At 37.2% G+C, this 22,847-nt stretch overlaps 3 protein-coding genes across 9 annotated transcripts in view; 1 reads left to right on the top strand and 2 right to left on the bottom strand.

Moving 5' to 3' along the window:
* The window catches only part of LOC133529349 (serine/threonine-protein kinase Tao), a 30,363-nt gene extending 27,852 nt beyond the window's left edge, over nt 1-2,511 (bottom strand). For 2 of the 5 annotated variants that reach the window (XM_061867051.1, XM_061867049.1), the window contains exons 1-2: nt 2,256-2,510; nt 1,809-1,894 (exon numbers count right to left, since the gene is read on the bottom strand). The gene's annotated coding sequence lies outside the window, so the exon portion shown is untranslated. The other 3 variants (XM_061867048.1, XM_061867050.1, XM_061867047.1) reach the window with 2 other exon arrangements.
* LOC133529352 (chromobox protein homolog 1-like) lies at nt 1,591-9,653 on the top strand. Of its 2 annotated transcripts, XM_061867055.1 has the most exons (8): nt 1,591-1,611; nt 2,690-2,748; nt 3,265-3,369; nt 4,340-4,463; nt 5,245-5,268; nt 6,314-6,460; nt 6,974-7,152; nt 8,593-9,653. In XM_061867055.1, the coding sequence occupies exons 3-7, from the start codon at nt 3,277-3,279 to the stop codon at nt 7,150-7,152; spliced, it is 567 nt and encodes a 188-aa protein (XP_061723039.1). In that variant the 5' UTR covers nt 1,591-1,611; nt 2,690-2,748; nt 3,265-3,276; the 3' UTR covers nt 8,593-9,653. The 2 variants fall into 2 exon arrangements, with proteins under 2 accessions (XP_061723039.1, XP_061723040.1); XM_061867056.1 differs by lacking the exons at nt 1,591-1,611; nt 5,245-5,268.
* Nucleotides 9,644-20,020, bottom strand: LOC133529346 (uncharacterized). 2 transcript variants are annotated; one of them, XM_061867042.1, is made up of 2 exons: nt 16,706-20,020; nt 9,644-14,141 (listed from the first exon to the last, which is right to left on the bottom strand). In XM_061867042.1, the coding sequence occupies exon 2, from the start codon at nt 14,131-14,133 to the stop codon at nt 10,537-10,539; it is 3,597 nt and encodes a 1,198-aa protein (XP_061723026.1). In that variant the 5' UTR covers nt 14,134-14,141; nt 16,706-20,020; the 3' UTR covers nt 9,644-10,536. The 2 variants fall into 2 exon arrangements, with proteins under 2 accessions (XP_061723026.1, XP_061723027.1); XM_061867043.1 differs by lacking the exon at nt 16,706-20,020 and adding an exon at nt 16,329-16,678.
* Between the last annotated feature and the right edge of the window lie 2,827 nt (nt 20,021-22,847).

Genomic DNA, 22,847 nt, shown 5'->3' with positions numbered 1-22,847 from the left:
CAAAATCAGATAATGTAAATGAATGAAAATGATTATCTGGCTTTCTAGTGCTGGCAAATCAAGTCAAAATAAATACACTGAGATGACCACAACAGTAAATAAACAAGTCAGTATTGAAGTGGGGATATTTTGATATTAAAGAAAAAAAAGGTAATGAATGAATTGGTATTGAATGTTTGTATGTCTAAAACTATGATAAGTATGTTCAGTTACTAGTTTTTGACACTAAGTGATTATAGTGTGTGGCAGTTTTCATGCATGTATATTTTGGAGATTACTAATAAGAAATCACAAAGAACATGTTTAATGCCTCTGCATGGAATAGATTCTGGTCCCTTAAAGAAGCACTCAAAAGCAAACATTTCCCTATGACAGCCAAGAAAAAAATTATTCAACTCATGTATTCTACCTTGCTTAACACATGGATGTCAGACTTGGGCGCTGACTCAGAAACACATCCTAAAACTTAGATCTTGCCAGAGATGAATAGATTCTGGTCCCTTAAAGAAGTACTCAAAAGCAAACATTTCCCTATGACAGCCAAGAAAAAACTATTCAACTCATGTATTCTACCTTGCCTAACATATGGATGTCAGACTTGGGTGCTGACTCAGCAACACCTCCTAAAACTTAGATCTTGCCAGAGAGGAATCAAACGAAGTATGCTAGGAGTCAGGCTAATAGAAGGTAAGGTAGCTAAAATGGCGATGGACAGGACATATGACAAGGGATAGCAGAACAAAATGGACAAAAATGATTACAGATTGGTCGCCACAAGACGGAAAACAGAAGCAAGGTGGCCAATTTAAAAAATGGACAGACAACATCAATACAATTGGAGGAACAGAATGTCCCAAAATAGCAAACGACAGAGAGAAATGGAAGAAGCTGGAAGAGGCCTATGTGTCACAAGACACACTGGACACTAAATCAAGAAAAACTGATAAACAATGATGTGCAGTTTAGTTTCCAGCAATAAAGGCTATAATAATATATATATTTTTTAAATGTATTGATCTTAATACATTCAGTGCCTGTGACCTGATATTCGGGTTCTCTGTTTGTTGTCACTGTTTTTTTTAAATACAGGATTTTGTATGTTATCGGCTACACTCAAATAATGCACTGGATAATGGCTGGCACTATAATAATGAGTAATTTTTATAACTGATTAGTAGAGTATAAACCAAAATTACAATTAGAGAACAAAGTAAATAGTATTTTTACACTAAAAATCTATGAAGATTTTCTTATAAGATGTTATAAAACAAGAGCACACAACATAATAATTGCTCTATAATTAAACACCATTAAAGCAACCTTGAATTGCAATTATTCTGTAACTGATCATTATTCCTTGATCAGTGATGTCCCATGGTAAGTGCCATTTGTCTCATTATGTGTTTTAATGTGTTTGCAAACATTTACAGTAATGGATATCTTCAGTTGATTTTCCGTGTGATAAAATTATTTATATTTCTTGTGATATAATTTTTACTGTATACCAATTGTGATCTTGTATAACAATCAATACATGTACACTTGCTTGCAACATGTAGTGTATTAAATATTAAGAGATCTTCTTTTTAATAGCCTTCTGTCAGTTTCAAGGTAATTATAAAATGAGGATTAGACTCAACACTAATCTCTATTAATTCATCACTGAAATCTGTAACTTTTATATACGTTTAGGATAGGTATTTGTCAAAAACTAAAAATATTATTTATAAGGGATCATTGGTGTTTGTGTGGTATAATGTAGGCATAATAAATTCAGATAAAGACTAAAAAATAAAGAAAGCACATACTGCTCGCGCCAGCCGAGAGCCGGCAGCGTCCGTCAGTTAATTAGAGCACTCCCGCCGCCCCGGGCCATCCTCCGAGCTGCCGCTATCTGCAACAGTAGGAAACGGCAGCGATAACACCAACCAGCCACGCCGAGTCTACTATATGAACCCCACCCCCAACAAAAACATTTGCCGCATTGCTCCACACTGCCGCCTACACACGATCCCGCACTCTCGCATATGCTAACTACGAAACACCCGTAATTTAATTATGTGAACCTTAAGAACGGCGCCGCAACCCACCTCGGCGTATCCACAAATTTCGGACCTTCGTCACCCGTCACTGCACTTGATCACAAACTTACGCCCCCGTGGACGCCTTTCACACTCACTTTTATCGATAATTATCAGTTGCACCCTTCTGAGGAGGGTGAAAATTAGTATTATTGCGAAATACTTGGCACTTACTTAGAAAATTTCGCCTCAAAATGGCGTTGGGGTATCGTGCGCAATGATAGTTTTTTGTTTCATATGGCACTCTGTTTATGGTTTTCCATTACTCTCTGGATTCACTTTGTAATCATTGAGTCACTTTTTATTTATCTTACGCTTGAAATTCAGGCGCTTCGTCGATATTTTGTGAAAATTATTTACAACTTTCCCGTTCAACTCAACTTCAACTTTCTGAAATAAAATTAAAAGCGCCCTCTACCTATTATCGCAATAAACATTTGCTAATTAAAGTTGCTAGAGACATAAATGACATAGACAACAAAATAAAACCGAACTTGGCAATGACTTGGCATGAACTTTTTATATAATGGCAACTTTGTTTGACAGTTTTTTTTTTTGTTTAATTGTAAATTGAATTTTATATTTATATTTTATCTGTTTCCGAGTAGCCGCACTGTGTGCACGACGCCGGGTTTTTGGATTTCTAGATTGCGATACTTTGATTCATGTAAGTTTATCACCATTTGTTGATAAATCTTATCTTCGAGTTCTCTTCATACAATAATTACCTACTTGCATGTTAGTAGTTTCATAGTTAAGGCAAAATCTTAGCTTGGGTGCCTTTATTCAAAATGGCGGGATAAAAGCTTGGTTGTTTGTTGTTTCCTTGTTTAGAAGATGTAATGATTGTTCTTAATTGTTAGCCATAATATATAATCAAACAATGATATTGTATGCTGTTGGATTAATAGTTTATAATAAGTCATGGCATATAATATTTTGTTTTTATGTTCCATATCCTATATCCATCCAAGGTTATAGCTTAGTCCATGTACCTATCCGGTATTTATAAGCATTTTAATCTTAAAATCAGCTAGTTGTTACTTTTCCCCTAATAAATATTTCCCTATATAACTGAAGAAAACATGTTTCCAAAGTAATCGAATACAGTAACATGTAACACAAGTTTTCGTTCAAACCGCTGATGATTTCACATGTGCCATTACTAATAAAGAGGGTTTAGTTTCAGATAAACATGTCTGAGAAGAAAAAGGAAGGTAGCGAGGCTGAGCCTGAAGAAGAATTCTCTGTGGAGAAAGTTCTTGACAGAAGGGTTCGGAATGGAAAAGTGAGTAAACACATACTTTCAGTAGGACCTCTCTAATTCGGATCCAGACGAACAATCTAATTGTTATTGTGTAGTTAACAAATAAATGAATAGGTGGGTCCATACAGAACAAGCTGCCTGGTGAGGTAATTGCTGCGGCCTTGGGTGAGGCACATTTCCAGTGACCAAGCTGCTTCGCATGGCAATTTCCTCGCAAGGTGGCTTGTTCTGTGTGGTACATAAAATTAATTGGGCAGGTTTTATTTTTATATATTAACATATTGCACTGGTTCGACCAAAGATACATTGGCAAATTGCCTCACGCACAAACCGGCCAGTGTAGACGTGCCTCGACCGAGGCGGCGCGCATATATCCACTGCAAGGAAATGCCTCACGCGTATGCCCGCTCTGTGTGGACCTGTCTATTGAGTAAGAGTGGAAAATTGAAGACAGTTTCGGGCTTCGAATTTGGCAGGCAAACGAGGTGGTGCTGTACAGCTCCATACATTTTGCGGCTACTCTGATTGTCAAAAGTTCAAGTTTGACAATTCAGTGACTGCAACACATATGGTACAGTACAGCGCCATTCGTTTTGGATGTTAAGTGGCATGTTTTTTTCTTAGACTACCTCTATTACTATGATTCAATTAAGAATATAAATAAAAGTTTACTCTTCCTACTATATATACTTGCACTTCATTTTGAAAGCGTTCTCACTTGTGGAAGAAATATCTAAATTGTGTAACCATCACAGTCGTTTTCTTCAGTGCAACAATCCAGATGGCAGTAACCACTAGGTTGGATAAGCGCGAGGGTCTACTAAAACATCAATTGACAACTTGACATGGAATGATTGTGGATTTGAAGTAAAGCCTAAGTGGTAGTGACTGCTGGCATATCCAGGGCCTAGGGCACAGATAATTGTTTGTGGCTTAGTGCATAGCTAGCACAATGTAATAATTATTATTATCTATAACTTCATATTTACAGGTGGAGTACTTCCTAAAATGGAAGGGATACAGTGACGCGGACAATACATGGGAGCCGGAAGAGAATCTCGACTGTCCAGATCTTATCCAAGCTTTTGAAGAGGCTAGGAAAAAAAAAGAAGCTGGTAAGGAATATATATTCCAAATGGTGTTTATTGTTGTTTGTATCTTGTGATGCATAATTTTTTTACATATTTAATAAGTACTTACTTCACAAACACGCATGATTGCATTTATGTCAAATATAATAGGTGACCTGGAAAAAAATGGTGATTTGTAGGCACCTATGAATTGTAAAAGTAGCACTTATACTAACATGCTCATGGCTTAGCCATATCGCTGTTCAGTGGGAATATACACAGCATGTTTTTTTAAGTGGGATGCTGAGGAAAACTTTTTTAGATTTCTTCACCTCTTATTTTAGTACGGCTTAGGATTGACCTTTATTAGGGTCGATGTACCCAAAGTGTAAAAACGGGACTATATTACAAAAGCTCCACTGTCCCACTGTCTGTCTGTCTGTCAACAGAATAGGCGGGTCCACACAGAGCTAGCATACGCGCGAGGCAATTTCCTTACATAAAAACCGACCAGTGTAGACGTACCTCGGCCGAGGCGGCGCGTTTGCCTCACCTGAGCGCGCTCTGTGTAGATACGCCTATTGAAATAAGTATTTAAGTGGGGCCCCCATACAACAAACGTGATTTTTTTGCAATTTTATGCATAATGTGCTTTTCGGGCGCGAGGCCGACTCGCACTTGACCGGTTTTTTAAATGTTGATGATTTGGCTCAAATCCAAGATTATTTAGATCTATCAAAGCAAAAAATTTACTTTTGTTTTTAATTGTTTTTTTTTTATAAATGGCCAATATTTACAACTCACATGCATTTAACACACTTCACAGCTGGCCCAGGAATAGGACAATCTGGTATGAATGACTCAAACACATTAAACGCTTGTAGATTTTATATATTATTTTTGCCTAATATGTACCAACATCTTTCGTGGCTCTAATATTTTAAGTGAACTTGCATGTGTCAGACTTCTTTTTAGTTGGTAACCAAATAATTTAGGAACAAATATTTAAAATCGTTTAAGAGGCAGTTATCGATTTTAGTCGCAAAAATGTCAAATTGATAGATTTAGCGCATGAAATTGTACACCTTTTGTTAACTATTAAAAATAACAAGTACTGGTTTCTATTAGCACGTCTTGTTATCTTTCATTATAATAAATCATTTTTTTGAATAGACTCACTTAATTAGTAATGATTTTTTTTCTGATGGACGTTTAGGTAGACGCGCGTAATGCAGTGATTTTGTCGATCTTATTTGTAAATTTCGTAAAGTTTGGACTGCTAAAAATGGTAACTTTGTATTACACATATACTGTACTTCAACTTTAATAAACTACATTTTTGTTATTATAAATTTGAAGTAAGTAGTGTAGATGAAAGTTAGACGAAATCAATTTTCTCCAGAAATTACTTCAAAACAAGTGACAATTTCTCTGAAAATTGACTTAATTTCAACGTAATTTTGATACTTAAACAATCTACAACATTTGCTGAAACTGATCTTCTTCATCATTTTGTATAATTTACTACCATAATTTTTTGATGAATTTTTAAAAACTATCCCTTCTCGTCACCTATTACCGGGGACGCACGCTTGCGACCTCATTATTAAAAGGCAAGATGAAAAAACGTGCTAATAGAAACCAATACTTGTTATTTAGATATTACGTAACAAAAGGTGTACAATTCCAACGACTAAATCTATCAATTTAAAATTTTTGCTCTAAAATCGTTACCGGGCTCTTAATAGAGCATTCCATCTATGTGGATATGGAACTAAAAAAAGTTACAAACTTAAAATTTGTGAAAAATCTTATTTGCTGTATTCCAGACTTTTATAGCTATTTTTTATAAAGTGCAAAATTTCCTCTAAATAACCTGATACTTCTTTTTCTAGAGGGCAAAACTGCAAAGGTGGATAAAGATGTGAAGAAACGCAAGTCTACTGCAGCAACGCCAGACCTCAAAGGTGCTAAAAAGTCCAAGAGTGATGACAAGAAAGCATCTGGCTTTGACCGTGGTCTCGAGCCAGAGAAGATTATTGGTAAGTTCCCATTTGCTTATTATGTTTTTTAAACACTTAAGTATTATGGAAACTTTAAAAAAATATGCAAAAAGTATAACTTTGTTTTTATTATTAATCATTTGGATTTGCATATCAGTGCAATTAGATATTGCCCTTATTGGGAGCTAACGGTGAGTGCTGTGTGCAAAATAGTGGCGTCCTCTGGTGATAGTGGCAGCTAAAGGACTTTATTTGACAGTTGACAGTGTCAATAGTATGATGAAAACTATACCCCCATTCAGCTTGATCATCTTTCAACCCTTGGAACGCTACACCTGTCGTGTCGTGCGCGGCGCGTCATAGTGAACCTTGTCGGAATGCACGGTTTATATTGGGGCTGTAACCGCGCGCGTCAGTTGCCGCCTTAGCCGTCATAGGATTAATTCCCCGACAATTCATTGCACATAGCCAATAAAGTTCATAGTGGTTTATGTTACTTTTCCTACAACCATTTGATACAATTCTCAAATATTCCTTGTTTGTCACTTACAGGAGCAACAGACAGCAGTGGAGAGCTGATGTTCCTGATGAAATGGCAAGGCACGGACGAAGCGGACCTCGTGCCGGCCAAGCAGGCCAACGTGAGGTGCCCGCAGGTCGTCATCCAGTTCTACGAGGAGAGGCTCACCTGGCACACGCCGGCGCCTGATGATGCCAACAACGATGACTAGGTAAATTCTTGCTAGATTCTTGGACATTAAAAAAAGAAGACAATTTATTGTTAAATTTAAAAAAAACTGAAGTAAAGCCTCTAATTGCGTGTAGGTAAGTCGTGGAGGTTTACAAAAACGAATATAGTAAATTACTTGACTTTGACAGTTTAGCTAAGGAAAAAAATATGTATGTATTATAACAATTTTCAAATATGGAATGTATATTCCGAACACTACACGCATATACTTACAAGGCTTTCTTCGCTTAAGTTTTTACTAGAGATGCCACGAATATTCGGCAATTACTTATCCGGTATTCAGCCATTTTTCCTGTTACATCTACTTCTACCTACTGGTGAAAAAAAAAATCACACTCAGTGGGATTTGTTACAAATACAAAAGGCTCAATAAGGCTTGTGTTGTGGGTACTTAGGCAATGATATATATAATATATAAATATTTATTTAAATACATAACAATAAAACTGAAAATTGTCCTTTGTAGGCGGCCAGCTTTCGCAATAAATGTGACTCAAAATGAGGCTCGTGTTTTTTTTATATACTACGTCGGTGCCAAACAAGCATACGGCCCGCCTGATGGTAAGCAGTTTCCGTAGCCTATGTACGCCTGCAACTCCAGAGGAGTTACATGCGCGTTGCCGACCCTAAACCCCCCTCCCCCTCGTTGATTTTTTACCGAATATTCGGCGCTTCTGCTGAGAATGTGGCCAAATATTCTGTTTGTTGAGTCTCTATTTTTTCCCTATACCGCTTTTTATAGTATTAATTGTGAGACTGAATTAATTAATTTCCTACTTTTATTTTCATGGTCAATTCTGGCTCATTCGTTTTCCTTAACAATTTTACATAATTTCACGACATTTGAATTAAGGGGTTATTCCCACGATTTTTTTTTCCAAGTTAGTGTTTCAGGCATCGTTGATCGTAAGCGCCATCGACGAAGGTCAGACTGACTATTTTTGATCACTTAAGGCAGTTTACTAAAACGATAATCAACTTATAATTAAACTAATTAACTTATAAATAATTAGACTTTTAGTATTTATACTATTTTTATTAGTATTGAACGCTAACAAAATGTTGGTGGTGACTACTGGGAAAAAAATCTGACCTTTTACCAATTGGTAACTACTGGGAATAAGCCGAATTAAAAGCCTGCTTATCTAATCAATTTCCTGTAGACTACACTAACCTAATCCCAATTTAGTAATGAAAAAATATTGATTAAAAACTTAGGCCGTAGACTGGACGCAAGCGGCGCGGCGAGCGGCAAATCAAGACCAAATATATGAACGGCCTTGATTTTCCACGCGCTGCTTGCATCCCTACAGATATTACTTTTGAAGCTTTCGTTATTTTTTTAGTGTGAAGTTACATCTCCATTATAAGACCATTTCAAGGCAGAACTTGAATTAAAGCAGTTTTTCTTTCTTTTCAGATTTAACTGCTGGAAGGTTGTGGAGGTGAAAATATTCCATTACTGTGGTACCGAAACAGTGTTTAGTTTTATTCTGATTCATTTAAACTGTTCATGCAAAATATACCTCGTTGGTTGGGAATGATACGTTATTGGTATTGTTATTCATTTTCGAAAATGGTTCTTATAAACAACCGATGAATTATCTTTTTGCTTGAGAAAGTTATGCCCATTCTTAGAATCTATTATGAAATGTATCATAAGGGCTCACAGCGTTGCTGTCCTATTGTGTAAATGGATCAAACGCTGGACAAACTGTGGACAATACAATACTAGCTAACGACTCTGGTACATACATGGTGTTTATTTAGTCACCTGCAATAATTTACAGGCTGAATATAAGTGACTAAAGAAACATCATGTATATATCCCGTTTATCTTATTGTCTCTAGTCCCAAACAAAAATATCCTACTTGTAAGGGCCCTCCCTTAACTTTGCCATATCTACAGGAAAGACGCAAATAAGTTAAGCATACTATAAAATGTGTATGATCCATATGCCCAATTTGGGTAGTATCCGTTATTTTATAAAACTGATTCTATTGAAATACATATATAAATCCGTGTTACTTTTACTCTCAAAAATAGATTCTACACAACTCTTTTCCAATCCATATTTTTGAGTGTGCTTGTAGCACAGATGTTTTTGGGTCATTATGGTTAAACTTCATTTGCATAACCTGTATTCAATTTGTAATACTTACTGGTACATTTAATGTATGTTGATTACATTATGTACATGAACGAGTTGTGAAATACGCTGGTAATAGACATGTTTAAAATGAAAGTAAACTTAAGAATGTTTCTGGATTTGTGGATTTACGCAAAAAGTTATGTGGATATAGATTAAGAATCAATCATAAGCAAATGAACTGAAAATAATTTCGTTAAAAATTTCAAACTAAATAATTTTTTATCCTATGACTTGTTTGCTACCCATTGAGAAGGATACAGTTCATTTTGTCTTATCTTCTAATTAAAGATACTAGGTTAAGTGACCAGGCAATAAAAGTGTTTGCCAACATGTTTTTTTATTAAGCAATATCCTTTACATATTTCCATTAAAATGTGAGAACATACGTGTGTTCTCTATAGTATTTTTCACATAGCATGGGTACAGTGACAGCGGTCATCTACATTATAAGATTTATAATCTTATTACAAAACGTATTAATTGTATTGATATGATAGCTGTAACCGTACCCAAGCTATGTGCAAAATACTTTAACAGCATTAGGTATAAAGTAAAGTTACGAACAATGCAAGTAGGTGGCGTGTCCACACAGGGCAAGCGAATTCGTTAGTGCGCTGCAATTACCTATGTTACGCATAAATAAATAAGCGGTATCTAAATAGATTATAAACTGAATAGATATCATACACTTAAGAAAAAAGTGACCAAGTCCACCGTTGGCCGAGAGGGGAATCGAACCCGCGTCTTCAGCTTACGCGGCTAACGCCCTGACCACCAGAACACCCGGCGACGGCGGTATACCTGGGCTATAACCGCGAAAATCGAAGTTCGTCAATAGGCGGGTCCACACAGGTCCGAGGCGGCGCGTGCGTTTTCCTCGCCCGAGCTCGCCGACTCGGCCGAGGCACGTCTACACTGGCCGTTTTGTGCGTGAGGAAGTTGCCTCGTGGGTATGCTGGCTCTGTGTGGACCCGGCTTTTTGCGAATTTCGGTTTTCGCGGTAGACCCCCTGTACCAAATTCTCTGTTGTATGCTATCATTGAAAGACTACGCCTTTGACCAACTCTAAGCTAGTTATAATTAATTTTCTTTTTGGCTGACGTACGTCGAATTATTATCGGTCGTCGACGACGCGCGGCAAATGACTGAGGCGCCTTTGAGCATGCCGAAACACTGACACTGGACGGCTCGCTCTGCGTGGACCCGCCTAGTCACAAATTCTTATGTCTATAATGTTTATTTTTATGGTAAAAGTGCATTTTTACCTCCAAGGACGGGTGAGATAGAATTGTTTTGTGAAACTCCAGTAATGGGTCGTCATTGCCATCTACATAGTATGATGGTAATATCCTTATAGAGACTAAATAAGACTGTGTCAGCTCTTCCGTTAGCATGTGTCTCAAAATTTGTAATCGAATTTCTTGATTTGGAATGAGATCGTTAAAGACAACCCCCAATGCCTTAGTATAGTATTCGTCAATGCTAGGAAAGAATGCTTGTATGTCCTCTCTCAGAAAGTCTAGACATATTTTACCGAATTGTGGAGCTACATCCCTGCAGATGGCGTTCCAATATTCAGTGTCTTCTTTGTAATTGCTGCGATCAACCTTCACTTTGTTATCGTGTACAACTTGTGCAAATGCAACTGTCAGTTTCCATTCTCTTAGCGTGAGATACGCGACGTTTTGATCCAACGTTTGCTCAAGTTCTTTTTGAATATTGGCAAACATGGCGACGGGCACTATCTTATCTTTCTCTACAAGAGGCCTTATTTTTTGGCGCAAGAGGTTCAGTAGCTGTTTAAGATTAGTTTTCACGACGTCATTTTTATCTTTTGTTGCCCATACAGATACCGAATGTCTCAGTAAAGGCAACAGTACTGCTTCATATCTTTGTGTTTGGATTTCTACACTTTCAGAACAACAAAGGAATGAGGCCAACAAAGGCATCAAATTATTATGAACAAACCCATCTACCTTATCTTTTGTATAGACAGCAGTAAAGTACTCTTGTAGAATCTCAGCTATGAACCCTTGTTCCATCGAGTCTATAAGATTTTCCATATCGCATATTAAAGCGTTAAGGGTTTGTTCGTATTTATTTTTGTCCAAGTCCGACTTTGGAAGCAAAGCTTTCGTAAACTTGTAGCTTCTCATCACAAAGGCAGGTCTAACACTAAGAGGTACTTTCCTGGCGTTTCCTAGGAGTTCGTATATAGTTTTGTCTTCCTCGAAACTAAGCGCGTCAATAAAAACTGACAAGAGACTCCAAATATTTTCAATTTTGGATGGATTTTTTTCTTTGCACAGCATTTCGTAAGTGAGTTTAAATGTAACCGCTCGAATCGATAAGTTTTTAATGGTTTTCCAATGGTTACTGAAAATTATCTGTAGATCTTCGCTTTGCATTTTTGCAAAAGCAAATCGGATACCATGTTTCTGTAATGAGACTGGAGAGTCTAATAACCTGGGTATTAACTCGCTAAAGCGGACAACGCATAAGTTGTAGAGAATTGCGTTAAGAGACGGAAGAGCGAATTGCAAATAATCTCCTTTAGCGTATAGTAAAATATCGTCAGGATTCGGCTGAGGTCGAGCAAAATGCATATTTTTAGCAATGTGTTTCCTCACACTCACCAAGACTTCGTCATTTTTTTCCCAGTTTATTTTAGCGTCTTCCGGTTTATATTCGTTGATAATAACGGACAGTTCCCGTCCTGGTAGTAGGAAACTCAAACCTCGCATTAAAGCTTTATGTCCAAGAGGTTGAGTAAGACTCTCTCGATATGATTGGGACCATTCAGAGGCAATTGAATCAGCCCAGTATATCCTCAGCTTTGTGAGAAGTTGCCGCAAAGAAACTGCGTCGTTACAACGCATGCTTGTTACGACATTCTCGTATCGGGAGAGTAAACTTGGGTCGTGTTTCAACGCATTGACACATCCTCGGTCAGACTCGCACAAAAGAATAGATTCTTCAAACATGTATTTTCTCCACCTCTTGTTTACGTCGTATATCCACGATAGTTTGGTCTTTATGGCGTTGTCTTGTTTAACTTTGATTAGTTCGTTAATTTTCTTCAACACATAAGGATAGTCTGCTAGATTTTTTTGCCAGTCATTTAATAATCTTAGCAATAGTTCAATCAACTCCACATTCTTATCGAACGAAGCAAGATCATCAAATTTTTGTTGGTCAAGTTTCTTCAATAGATATTTGTACAAGAAATCAAATAACAGTGTTTGTTCTTGTGTGGTAATTTTTTTCTGGTATTCTTTAAAAGTGTAAAATTCAAATCTTTCTTTTAGTTTTTCAGGCACATCCTTTTTATTTATCACTTCATAAATAATTATTGCTCTTAGCATGACTTGATCATCATCTTCAAAGTCTTCGTCTTCCGACTCCTTAATGTTAATATTAATAGCATTTAAGATGTTCAACAAAAGATCCCAACACTTCGAGTCAAAACTGAGAATGTTGGTGGATCGGTGAAGTAAGTTATGAACGAATTCAACTTTGTTATCTTTAGAATCTTTTAGATGATTGTCATTATAATATTGCAATAAGGTTTCCAAATGTCTCAAGTCGCGATCAACGACTCGAGTTAGTCGGCGGAACATGCAGTTCCTATCATAATCGTCAGTAGTGTTTTTTATCTTGTCTTTAAACTCTGTTAGGACTACGTCAAATGGCAAACACTTGTACCAGCTCAACAAATCACTAGTATCACTGCAGCGACTGACGTATTTATATAATCGTTGCATTGCAGTATTCTCCTCATCTTTGGGTTCATCCACATCCTCTCCATTATTGGACTCACTATCTACAATATCTTTTTCCTGTTTAAAACATTTGTTTATAAATATATTTCTAATGAAATGTATACGATCTTCTTGTGGCATTCTTTTAAGGAAATATTGCACCTTGCCGAAATCAATCCAAGTATTATTAGGTTCTTGGGTATTTGCTTGTGATAGCAAAAACTCTCTAACTTTATTCTCGTCCATGAATTGAACAAATGTTGGAATATGAATATTGTTAGCATAATGACAGAAGTTTCGATAAATTCGTTCAGGGCATGTCTTCATTAAGAGTTTAGTTAACTTTGCATTAAATACAGGCAATTCTTGTCTTTTGCTTTTTGCTTGAGTTTCTATCACATCGAGGTAAAAATCTAAATGCGTGTTTAACAAAAACATTGTCACCTGAAATACTTTGCGAATGTAGCCCCACTTCTTTATACTTCTGACGTATACTTCTAATATATGATGTGATTTTTCGCAAAGGCGTTTCAGTAGATTTGGATCCATGTCATTAGAATATTTTTCTACTTTGATCTTCATAAATGCGACAGAGCAATGTGGCAGCCACTTGAGGGCAGTTTTCAGGTCGAAGGGTTCGTAGTAATTAAAGAAATCTTCGACACGTTTCTCGTCTCGTAAGTTGAGCCTTATATGCAGCATCATTTTATTAGCGGCTTTAGCCATCATGTTCGGGATGAAATGTGAATGTAAGTATTCCGGATTTATAATATGCGCGTAAGTGTTATCGGTAATAAGCCAAGAACTTTGCGTGAGTGCACGTGAGGCGTACAACATGTCATTGCCTTTAAGAATCCCCAGAATGTAATCTACATTCCTATTTGCGCTGGCGATATCGACCTTGACTAAGTTGTTTACATCATCTTCTTTAAAATTAATGTCTTCTAGGGCGTCCCTTGCTTGGTTCGCAGTAGAGTCTTGGACAATTTTATTGTAGTTGCGATGTTTGTGTCCTAATGTAGGACCTTCTAATTTCACGGGAGCCATTTTACCACCTGAAAAAAAACGAAAGATGATGACTGATTGGTGTAGCTTACAGGTACGGTCACGTCTGAAAATATAGGTACGGACGATAAAGTGCCAAAAATATAGCTTAATAATGGGCAATAAGGTTGTGTATACATATTTTTGGGACTATGTTCGCATCGATATTTTCAGACGTGCGTGACTGTACAGGGAAATAGGTAGATGCATGATATCCTTTTTAGGGTTCCGTAGCCAAATGGCAAAAAACGGAACCCTTATAGATTCGTCATGTCCGTCACTTTTTTCCGAAACTATAAGAGCTATACTGTTCAAACTTGGTAAGTAGATGTATTCTATGAACCGTATTAAGATTTTTACACAAAAATAGAAAAAAAAAACAATAAATGTTGGGGGTTCCCCATACTTAGAACTGAAACTCAAAAAATCTTTTTTCATCAAACCCATACGTGTGGGGTATCTATGGATAGGTCTGGATAGGTATTTTTTCTAAACTGAATAGTTTGCGCGAGACACTTCCAAAGTGAAAAAATATGTGTCCCCCCCCCCCCCCCCTGTAACTTCTAAAATAACAGAATGAAAAATCTAAAAAAAATATATGATATACATTACCATGCAAACTTCCACCGAAAATTGGTTTGAACGAGATCTAGTAAGTAGTTTTTTTAATACGTCATAAATGGTACGGAACCCTTCATCGGCGAGTCCGACTCGCACTTGGCCGCTTTTTACTAACTAGTGGCAAAAAATACAATTGGTGTACAATTATTTTAATTTAGGATTTTGTTCATTATTTCAATCAAAGCTCTACATCAACCCATGGCATCCAGAAAAAAGCTTTTCTATAAGCTATTTTTTTTTTCGTCGCAGTGTACCATCATTCGGACTTTGTTGTTGATTTAATCGTGGGCAGCACTAATCAAAAACAAAGTTCGAATGATGGACCATTAATACACTCTGCGACGAAGATCGTCTTATAGAAAAGTATATTTTTTTCTCGATGACATGGGTTTAGTTAGATGTGGAGCTTTGATTGCAAATAATGAGCAAGAATCAAGATAGAGTTAGACCAAGCTATGTTGGCAGCGATTTCCATAGCCCAGACCGTGCAAGAGTTATTTAAACGTCATAATTTCATAGAAGTTTGAAATGTATTTTTTCATAGGGGTTTTCATTTTTAGGGTTCCGTAGTCAACTAGGAGCCCTTATAGTTTCGCCATGTCCGTTTGTCTGTCTGTCCGAGGCTTTGCTCCGTGGTCGTTAGTGCTAGAAAGCTGAAATTTGGCATGGATATATAAATCAATAAAGCCAAGAAAGTCGTATAATAAAATCTAAAAAATTTTTTTTATGGTACCTCCCCTACACGTTATGTGGGGGTGAATTTTTTTTTTGCTTCAACCCTACTGTGTGGGATATCATTGGAAAGGTCTTTCAAAACTAATAAGGGTCTTTAACAAACATTTTTTGATAAAGTGAATATATTCGGAGATAAACGCTCCGAAAGAAAAAAAAATTGTCTCCTCCCCTCTAACTTAATATGAAATAAATCTTGGAAGTAGAGCTTAAGAAAAACATTAAATGAATAGCGGATATGATCAATTTATCTGTTTTTGAGTAATCGCAAAAAGTTTCCCCTTCATAGTAAAAAGACGTACATCCACAATTTATCCCTTGGTTAACAATCTACTATACTTTAAGCTCCAGTTTAGCTTATTGTGACGGAGGAGTAACTTCGGAACCCTACTCTGAGCATGGCCCGACATGCTCTTGGTCGGTTTTTATTATAAGAAGAAATATGCCCTAAGTAAATAGACGGTTTTCATGATTATTATTTTTTCACTTCCAATATTATTTAAGTAACGTTTGGAATAATGTCAAATAAAGCTTCTTAATGCTTAATATAAGTATTCTTCTGAATAATAAAAAAGTTCCAGGTGATTTAATGTTAGTTCTCCCCCATTTTTTTTTGACTAATATTACCTATATTGCACGCAATTGTATTTATGCTGAGCGGCGGTGTAACTTATGAAAGTCAAAGTTTTTAAATAATAAATGCGGACTTGATACACAGACGTGCTTATCAGTAATGTCAAATGCCAATAATTATTGCCTCTTTCTCTCACACTCTTATTTAAAGTGAGCAGATTATTGGATGTGAAACTGAGTAGATATGGCGATAATAAAAGAGGTACAAGTACCTATATTTCAGGCTCCAGAAAAACAGCCAAGATTTTTTGTAAGAAAAGAAGTTATAAACGCACAATCAACAGCTGCATTGTAGCTTTCGGCTTTAGAAAAATACAAGTGAGTCATTTCGCAATCCTAATAATAGATATCGCCCGACCCAGCAATTGCAAACTCGATATGCATCTATATTTTGAACGCTTTTTCCTTGTTACAGAAATAACGTAACTAAAGTTAAAAAAATTATAACGCCCACTTTTGAACACTTGCCATAACATAAACACAAGTATGATTTAAATAGTTAAATTTAACGAGGAAAATATCTTTAAAATGTTATTAACAAAAACAATGTTCAATTTCTTTAATAACTAGAATTTTATCTTGATCTTACCTTTTCTTTATCATATAGATTATCACATAAATCCCCTAAATTCAATGATTCTTTTATTTTCGCACCTATTGTTGTGCAATTCACCGGGTGTTTCCGATTGCGCGTCACCGGCTACACGTATTTTTTTGTTACTATTTTCGTTATCTGTGGGGCAAACTTGTGCTAGGTTCACACGGACGCCTTTTAAAGTAAGACCTCGTCTCCACGGCTGTTATTGGTGTGCCGACTTTGTCTATTCTAAGTATCACTTATAACGTAAAACTACTAAATATGTAAATGAAATGATACAGCAGGGTAAACAAACGTAAGATTTAGGTATAAACGAAGTTTTAAGATATTTTTGTGCCTGATGCAAAGTTAACAGCAATGCATGATATGGTAGCTAAAGCTAGCAGTTTAAGTACGGTTAATATCAGCTAATAAAATAGTAAATTGTTAAATTGTACGAGACTGAAAGGGTGCTTTCACCCGAGTTAAACACTCTACTTTTCATTTCGAATATGAGGAAAGTAAATTACATGTGTATGGAAAAAACATGACTAAGTATGAACTTACATATTAGTACTTCTTATAGGTACTTACAATTAACAATTTATGTAAAAGTATCGTTATTTATGGAATGGGGAGTTAAATATCAGAATGGAAACTTGAAATTTTAAATGCTCAACGTAAAAAAACAAAAATAACGTTCTTGGAATGTAAATTAAATACTCTAGTGCATAAACAGGGAAGACGACGCGATGGAGAGGCTGGTTGTTCAGGGCAGAGTGGATGGCACAAGACCCAGATTGCGGCCCTCAATGCGATGGACCGACCAAGTGAAAGCTCTCACCGGATCACCTCTGAATCTGTGCGCGCGGCAGGCAATAAATAGAGAAGCATGGCGGGAAACAGCGAAAAAAGCCGTACAACGACCGCAATGACCACGACTACTTGACAAGAGTATACGACTAAGAAGAAGAGAGTGCATAAACATATCACTTTCTGCACACCTTGTACAACAGCAATGACCCACTTTTAGAGCTTGAGAAATGAAAAAAACATTTTCACCACACCAACTGGTAAAGGCCCTCTTGATTGTTCAAAAACTAATGAGAAACAAAGTTGCATTTTATCCACATGTGGGGCAAAGTAATCAGTAGGCATCGGAGTTTTTATCGCATGGTAAGAGTAATAGCGAGCTATGGAGTCGACATTAGTAATAAAATTTAACTCATATTCATACTCATACTCAATCACTTATTTAATTAGTGATTTTAATTGTAGCTTTATTGCTTATGTGCGTAATTTAATGTGAACGTGTCTGTGTGTGTAAGAATGAGTGTGTGAAAAAGAGAGAAGTTTGGTGTGTTAGAACCAGTGGTTACATTGTTACTTAGGTTAAAGTGCTTAGCCGTTCGTGAAGCTTCGATTTTAGTTGCTTGGTTGTAAGGTTTTTAATTTCCAGTTTGCTGCTCACTTGATTGTAGATAAACGGGTGAAGATGTGAACTAAACCAGAAGGTTTAGTCAAACTTATTAGGTTTAGTTACTTGCCAGAAGGCAAAGATTGTTACCGACTGTGGCAAGGGGATTTTGAAGATTCGTTTCTCGAACAGTGTGGAGTAATTGGGTGACCTCAGGACTTCAGTGTGCGTCTTGAGCACTGCGCGCATTATGAATAAAGCGCGTACGTTGAGGACGTTCATATCTCCGTATAAATCAGTAGTTAGATACCGAATTCCTTTTTTCAGAATGGTCTTCAGAACTGCTCTTTGAGCTCTTTCAAGGGTTATCATGTTAGTTTTTGCAGCTCTCCCCCAGGTGGAAATACAGACGGGTCAACACGGATTGACATATGCTTATATATACTGATCTCAATAAATCGATCCCTGCTGCATTACGTAAGTTTCTAAATACATAAATTAACTTTCGGACCCGGTTTGCTGTTGTATTGACGTGCTCTCGAAAATCTAGTTTTTCATCCACGATCACATCGAGGTATCTGATATGGAGAGTTCTACTGATACCTTCACACGAACATGGTAGTCACTGTTAGTCGAGGTTAACGCAGCTATGTATTTTAATTGCAGGACAGTGAGCAGGAGCCGAGGCTTTTGTTTAGTGAAAACAAATGTACTTTGTTTTTGACAGATCAAGAGTCAAGAGGTTGTCGTGAAGCCATCCTGAAACCCTTCTTAGTCCACTTTCCGCCGAGGTGAATGTCTGCTCCCATGTTTTCCCATGGAATATGATGGCCATATCGTCAGCGTAGCAGAAAATATTTGCGTTTGGGAGGGTGGCATTAGCTAAGTCATTTATATACATAATAAACAGTGTCGGTCCTAGTATGCTGCCCTGGGGGACACTGTAGCTTATTGGTGAAGGATTATGTTCTGTTCGATAGAAACCCGTTGAGTCCGTTCTGAGAGGTAGCTTCGAAACCAGTCTAGTGCAATTCCTCTGGTACCGCTAAGTTCCATTTTTCTCAAAAGTATAGGAATGGACATAGTGTCAAATGCCTTGGCCAGGTCCAAAAACACACCAATACAGGCCTTATTAACATCCAAGTGTTGGGAAATTAGATTAGTCATATGTGCCACCGCCTCCTCAGTCGACTTGTTTGCGCGGAATCCGTATTGAGACTCCGAGAAGATACTGTTCTTTTCCATGAAACTGACTAGGCGCTTGCTTACCAGCTTTTCCAGTATTTTGGAGAAAACCCGCAGTAAGGATATTGGGTGATAATTGCTAGGGTCCAATTCGTCTCCCGCTGTGTGCATCGGAATTACTGCCGCTTCTTTCCATTTATTTGGAAATCTTCCAGTTGAGAAACTTAGGTTAAAAATAAAGGTCAGTGGCATTACGATATGGTCTTTGACTGCTTTTACGAACTTGTTTGTGATCCCGTCTACCCCCGGGGCTTTATTCAGTTTCAAGCCATTTATTATAAACTCTACCTCTGCTTCAACAGTAGGCGTAAGAAGCGAAGGGCCTCTCCCAAGATCAACTTTAGAGGCAAGGTGCTCCTCAGTGCTGTTAGTGACTGTAATAATGTTGTTTGCTAGACATTTTCCCACGCCTGAAAAATAATCGTTGCATTTGTCAAGGGAGGCTGTAATGGTGTCTCTGATTTGAGTGAGAGCCTGTGAACCTTGTTTACACTTTTTTGAGTGTGCTATCGTTTTGATGGTATTCCAGAGCTTTTTAGTATTATTTTTGTTCTTTTCAAGTTCCGAGGACTCATCTTCATGTTTTAGTTTTTTATATATTAATTATTTATAGGTAATGAGTTGTGGACCTACCTGCCAGTCTCATAATAAATCGCCTACTGAACAGACGTGTGTCTTTATCTTATGCACCCTGCACATATACTGTTGTCGCCCATGCATTCCCGGTATATTTATTGGACGACAGCGCCATCTTTGGAGCAAGAACTGTGAAACGAAGCCTCGACATAGAACCTGCTGGACGTGGTGACGCATCGGACCGGTGGATGGAAGTTACAACTTCCATCACCAGTCAGCGCCACTGTAGAAGAACGGAGGTGGGGACGTGATGATGAAGACACGGCCCAGCACTTTGCCATCGAGCAGCGTCGTGAGCGGTCACAATATTGTATTGTATTATATCGTCCAATTGATTAACTTTCTTTAAGCTTATATTGATTTTCGGTAATGAAACATTGAGTAATCTAGTTGAATTGTAGATCCAGTCTATTGTTAATTGTTATTACTATTTGCTTTCCAGTATTACTTATACGTAACTGAAGATACACATGTCTATTGTTGAGATTCCTAAGTGATTTAACTACCCGTTAATTTAAATAATACTTATCCTGTTTTATACTTGTGTTTCGAATAAAAGGTGTTAATATATGCTCTGTGTTCTTTTTCTTTTAATACTACATTGGCGATCGACGATTAAATTATGGACTATTGCTGCGTGCAAAATAAAAATATAGTTTTTTTTTTACTGTGTTAGTGGTGTTTAAATATTAAATTGACTTGAGAGCGGTTATTTTGTTGTGGTGCATTATTAGTGGTACAAAAAATGTCGGTTGGGAAGATCAAGGCTTTCGAAGTAGCTTCTGGCAATTGGACTATGTACATCGAGCGTTTGGAGATGTATTTTCAAGCAAACGACATTAAAGCGGATGTGCAATTACCAACGTTGATAGCGGTCATGGGCGCGGAGGCGTACGAGCTGTTGAGAAATTTGACTAGCCCTAAGAAGCCCGGGGACTTGGAATACTCTGAGGTCATTAAGATTATGCAAGAGCATGTGGAACCCAAGCCTTCGTTTATGGCCGAGAGGTATCGTTTCCGGCTGCGGCGTCAGGGCGAGGACGAAACCGTGGCACAATACCTCACGGAACTCAAGAGATTGTCGAAACATTGTGAGTTCGAGTCGTCATTAGAGGACAATCTCCGTGACCAGTTAACGTGTGGATTAAAAAATGACACTATCAAACAACGTCTCTTTGCCGAGAAAAATTTTACCTATTCAAAAGCGGTAAGCCTTGCGTTCTCGTTGGAAGCGGCGGAGAGGGACGCAGCGACTGTAGAACGCCCGTGTGCGAGCGAGAGTAACGTTGCCAGATCGGACATGGCGTCCGTAAATTCGATCACAGCGGGACCACATGGCGGAAATAGAGGCAACAATCCGAATAACCGACAGAATAACAGTGCCAGCACCAGCAATATGCCGAATAATGGCTCCAAATGTGCAGTGTGTGGACGGGAAGGCCACCGTGAAGCTTCTTCAAGCAACTTCAAAATCATGGTGCCCACATTTGTGCAACGCAATTACTGCGATACGATTCTCTTTTAGTAGTAGTAGTATTTGCGTTTTCTTTGAGAGATAAGTATCTGTTCGTTTCGTAAGAACTATTATATAATCTGTGTCCGTACCATTTATGACGTATTAAAAAAAACTACTTACTAGATCTCGGTCAAACCAATTTTCGGTGGAAGTTTGCATGGTAATGTACATCATATATATATTTTTTAGTTTTATCATTCTCTCATTTTAGAAGTTAAAGGGGGAGGGGGGGCATTTTACCACTTTGGAAGTGTATTATTAAATTACATTACAAACTTCAGTCAGTATCGATAAGGGTTTCCTGTAGGCACACATGCGGTCGCCATGTGCGCAATGCGACGCCAGATGAACGTATACACTTATTAATTATTATCAATCATAGTTTACTGTAATAGGGATTATTACTGCAATGCACATATCACATATTTTAATACGAGTAGACATTTTTATTTTCGATGTTTATTTTCAATGTCCAATACTTGCGAGAAGAGCGAAATAAAAAAAAGTATTTTTTTCCTCACAAGTGCATGTGATGAAGGCCAGATTCCGGGCCAGTCGCCCCCGCACTTGATCCTTGCCTGGCAAGATCGGATCCACTATGTCCCTTAATCTATTGTAGGGTGATCTTATTATTATGATATACCTACGTTAATCGTTCGTGGCATTCGTGTATATTCATATTCATATTCATATTCATATTTATTATTAATAATGTACACATACATTACATGTCAAAATTACAATTTAGTTAATACCAACATCTAGATAATAATATAAAAATATTCACATAATGCGTTCAATAAAGTAACAAATTATTAAAAATTATAATATTTTATCATATTCTACATTTGCAATATTTCATCTATGTCATAAAAGGCGTTTCTATGTCATATAAGTTTGGATGTAACTATATGGCTTTTTAGAGCTAATAGTAAGACTGCTTTACTCTCAGAGAGTATGTTTCAAAGCTTTGACTATAGACAGTCACCATCAAATAGATACTGACGGCTAAAGTGGCCAAATTTTTCGGATCACATCCTTATTTATATGGCAACAAAGGTGTGTTACGATAGGTATATTTGGCCTATTTGATGCTGACTGTACACCATTCCGATCGAATGTCCATTGCGCAATGGGTAAATTTTTCATTGATATAAAATAAGCACTGACATTGTAAGTATCCTAGATATCGTGACCGCAAGATTATATTTGTTTAGCAACATTGCCTTGTAAATCAATGCACTCTTGATTTTAGATTAACATTGAAACCAATATTACGACCATAAAAATAAATCACAATTGAGAAGAGAGATCTTATCTTTATATCAAAAACAATGAGA

Source organism: Cydia pomonella, chromosome 20 (assembly GCF_033807575.1).
Source record: "Cydia pomonella isolate Wapato2018A chromosome 20, ilCydPomo1, whole genome shotgun sequence".
Lineage (NCBI taxonomy): Eukaryota > Metazoa > Arthropoda > Insecta > Lepidoptera > Tortricidae > Cydia > Cydia pomonella.
The sequence above is the reverse complement of the archived record's forward strand: the minus strand, read 5'-3'. Positions and strand labels throughout refer to the sequence as shown.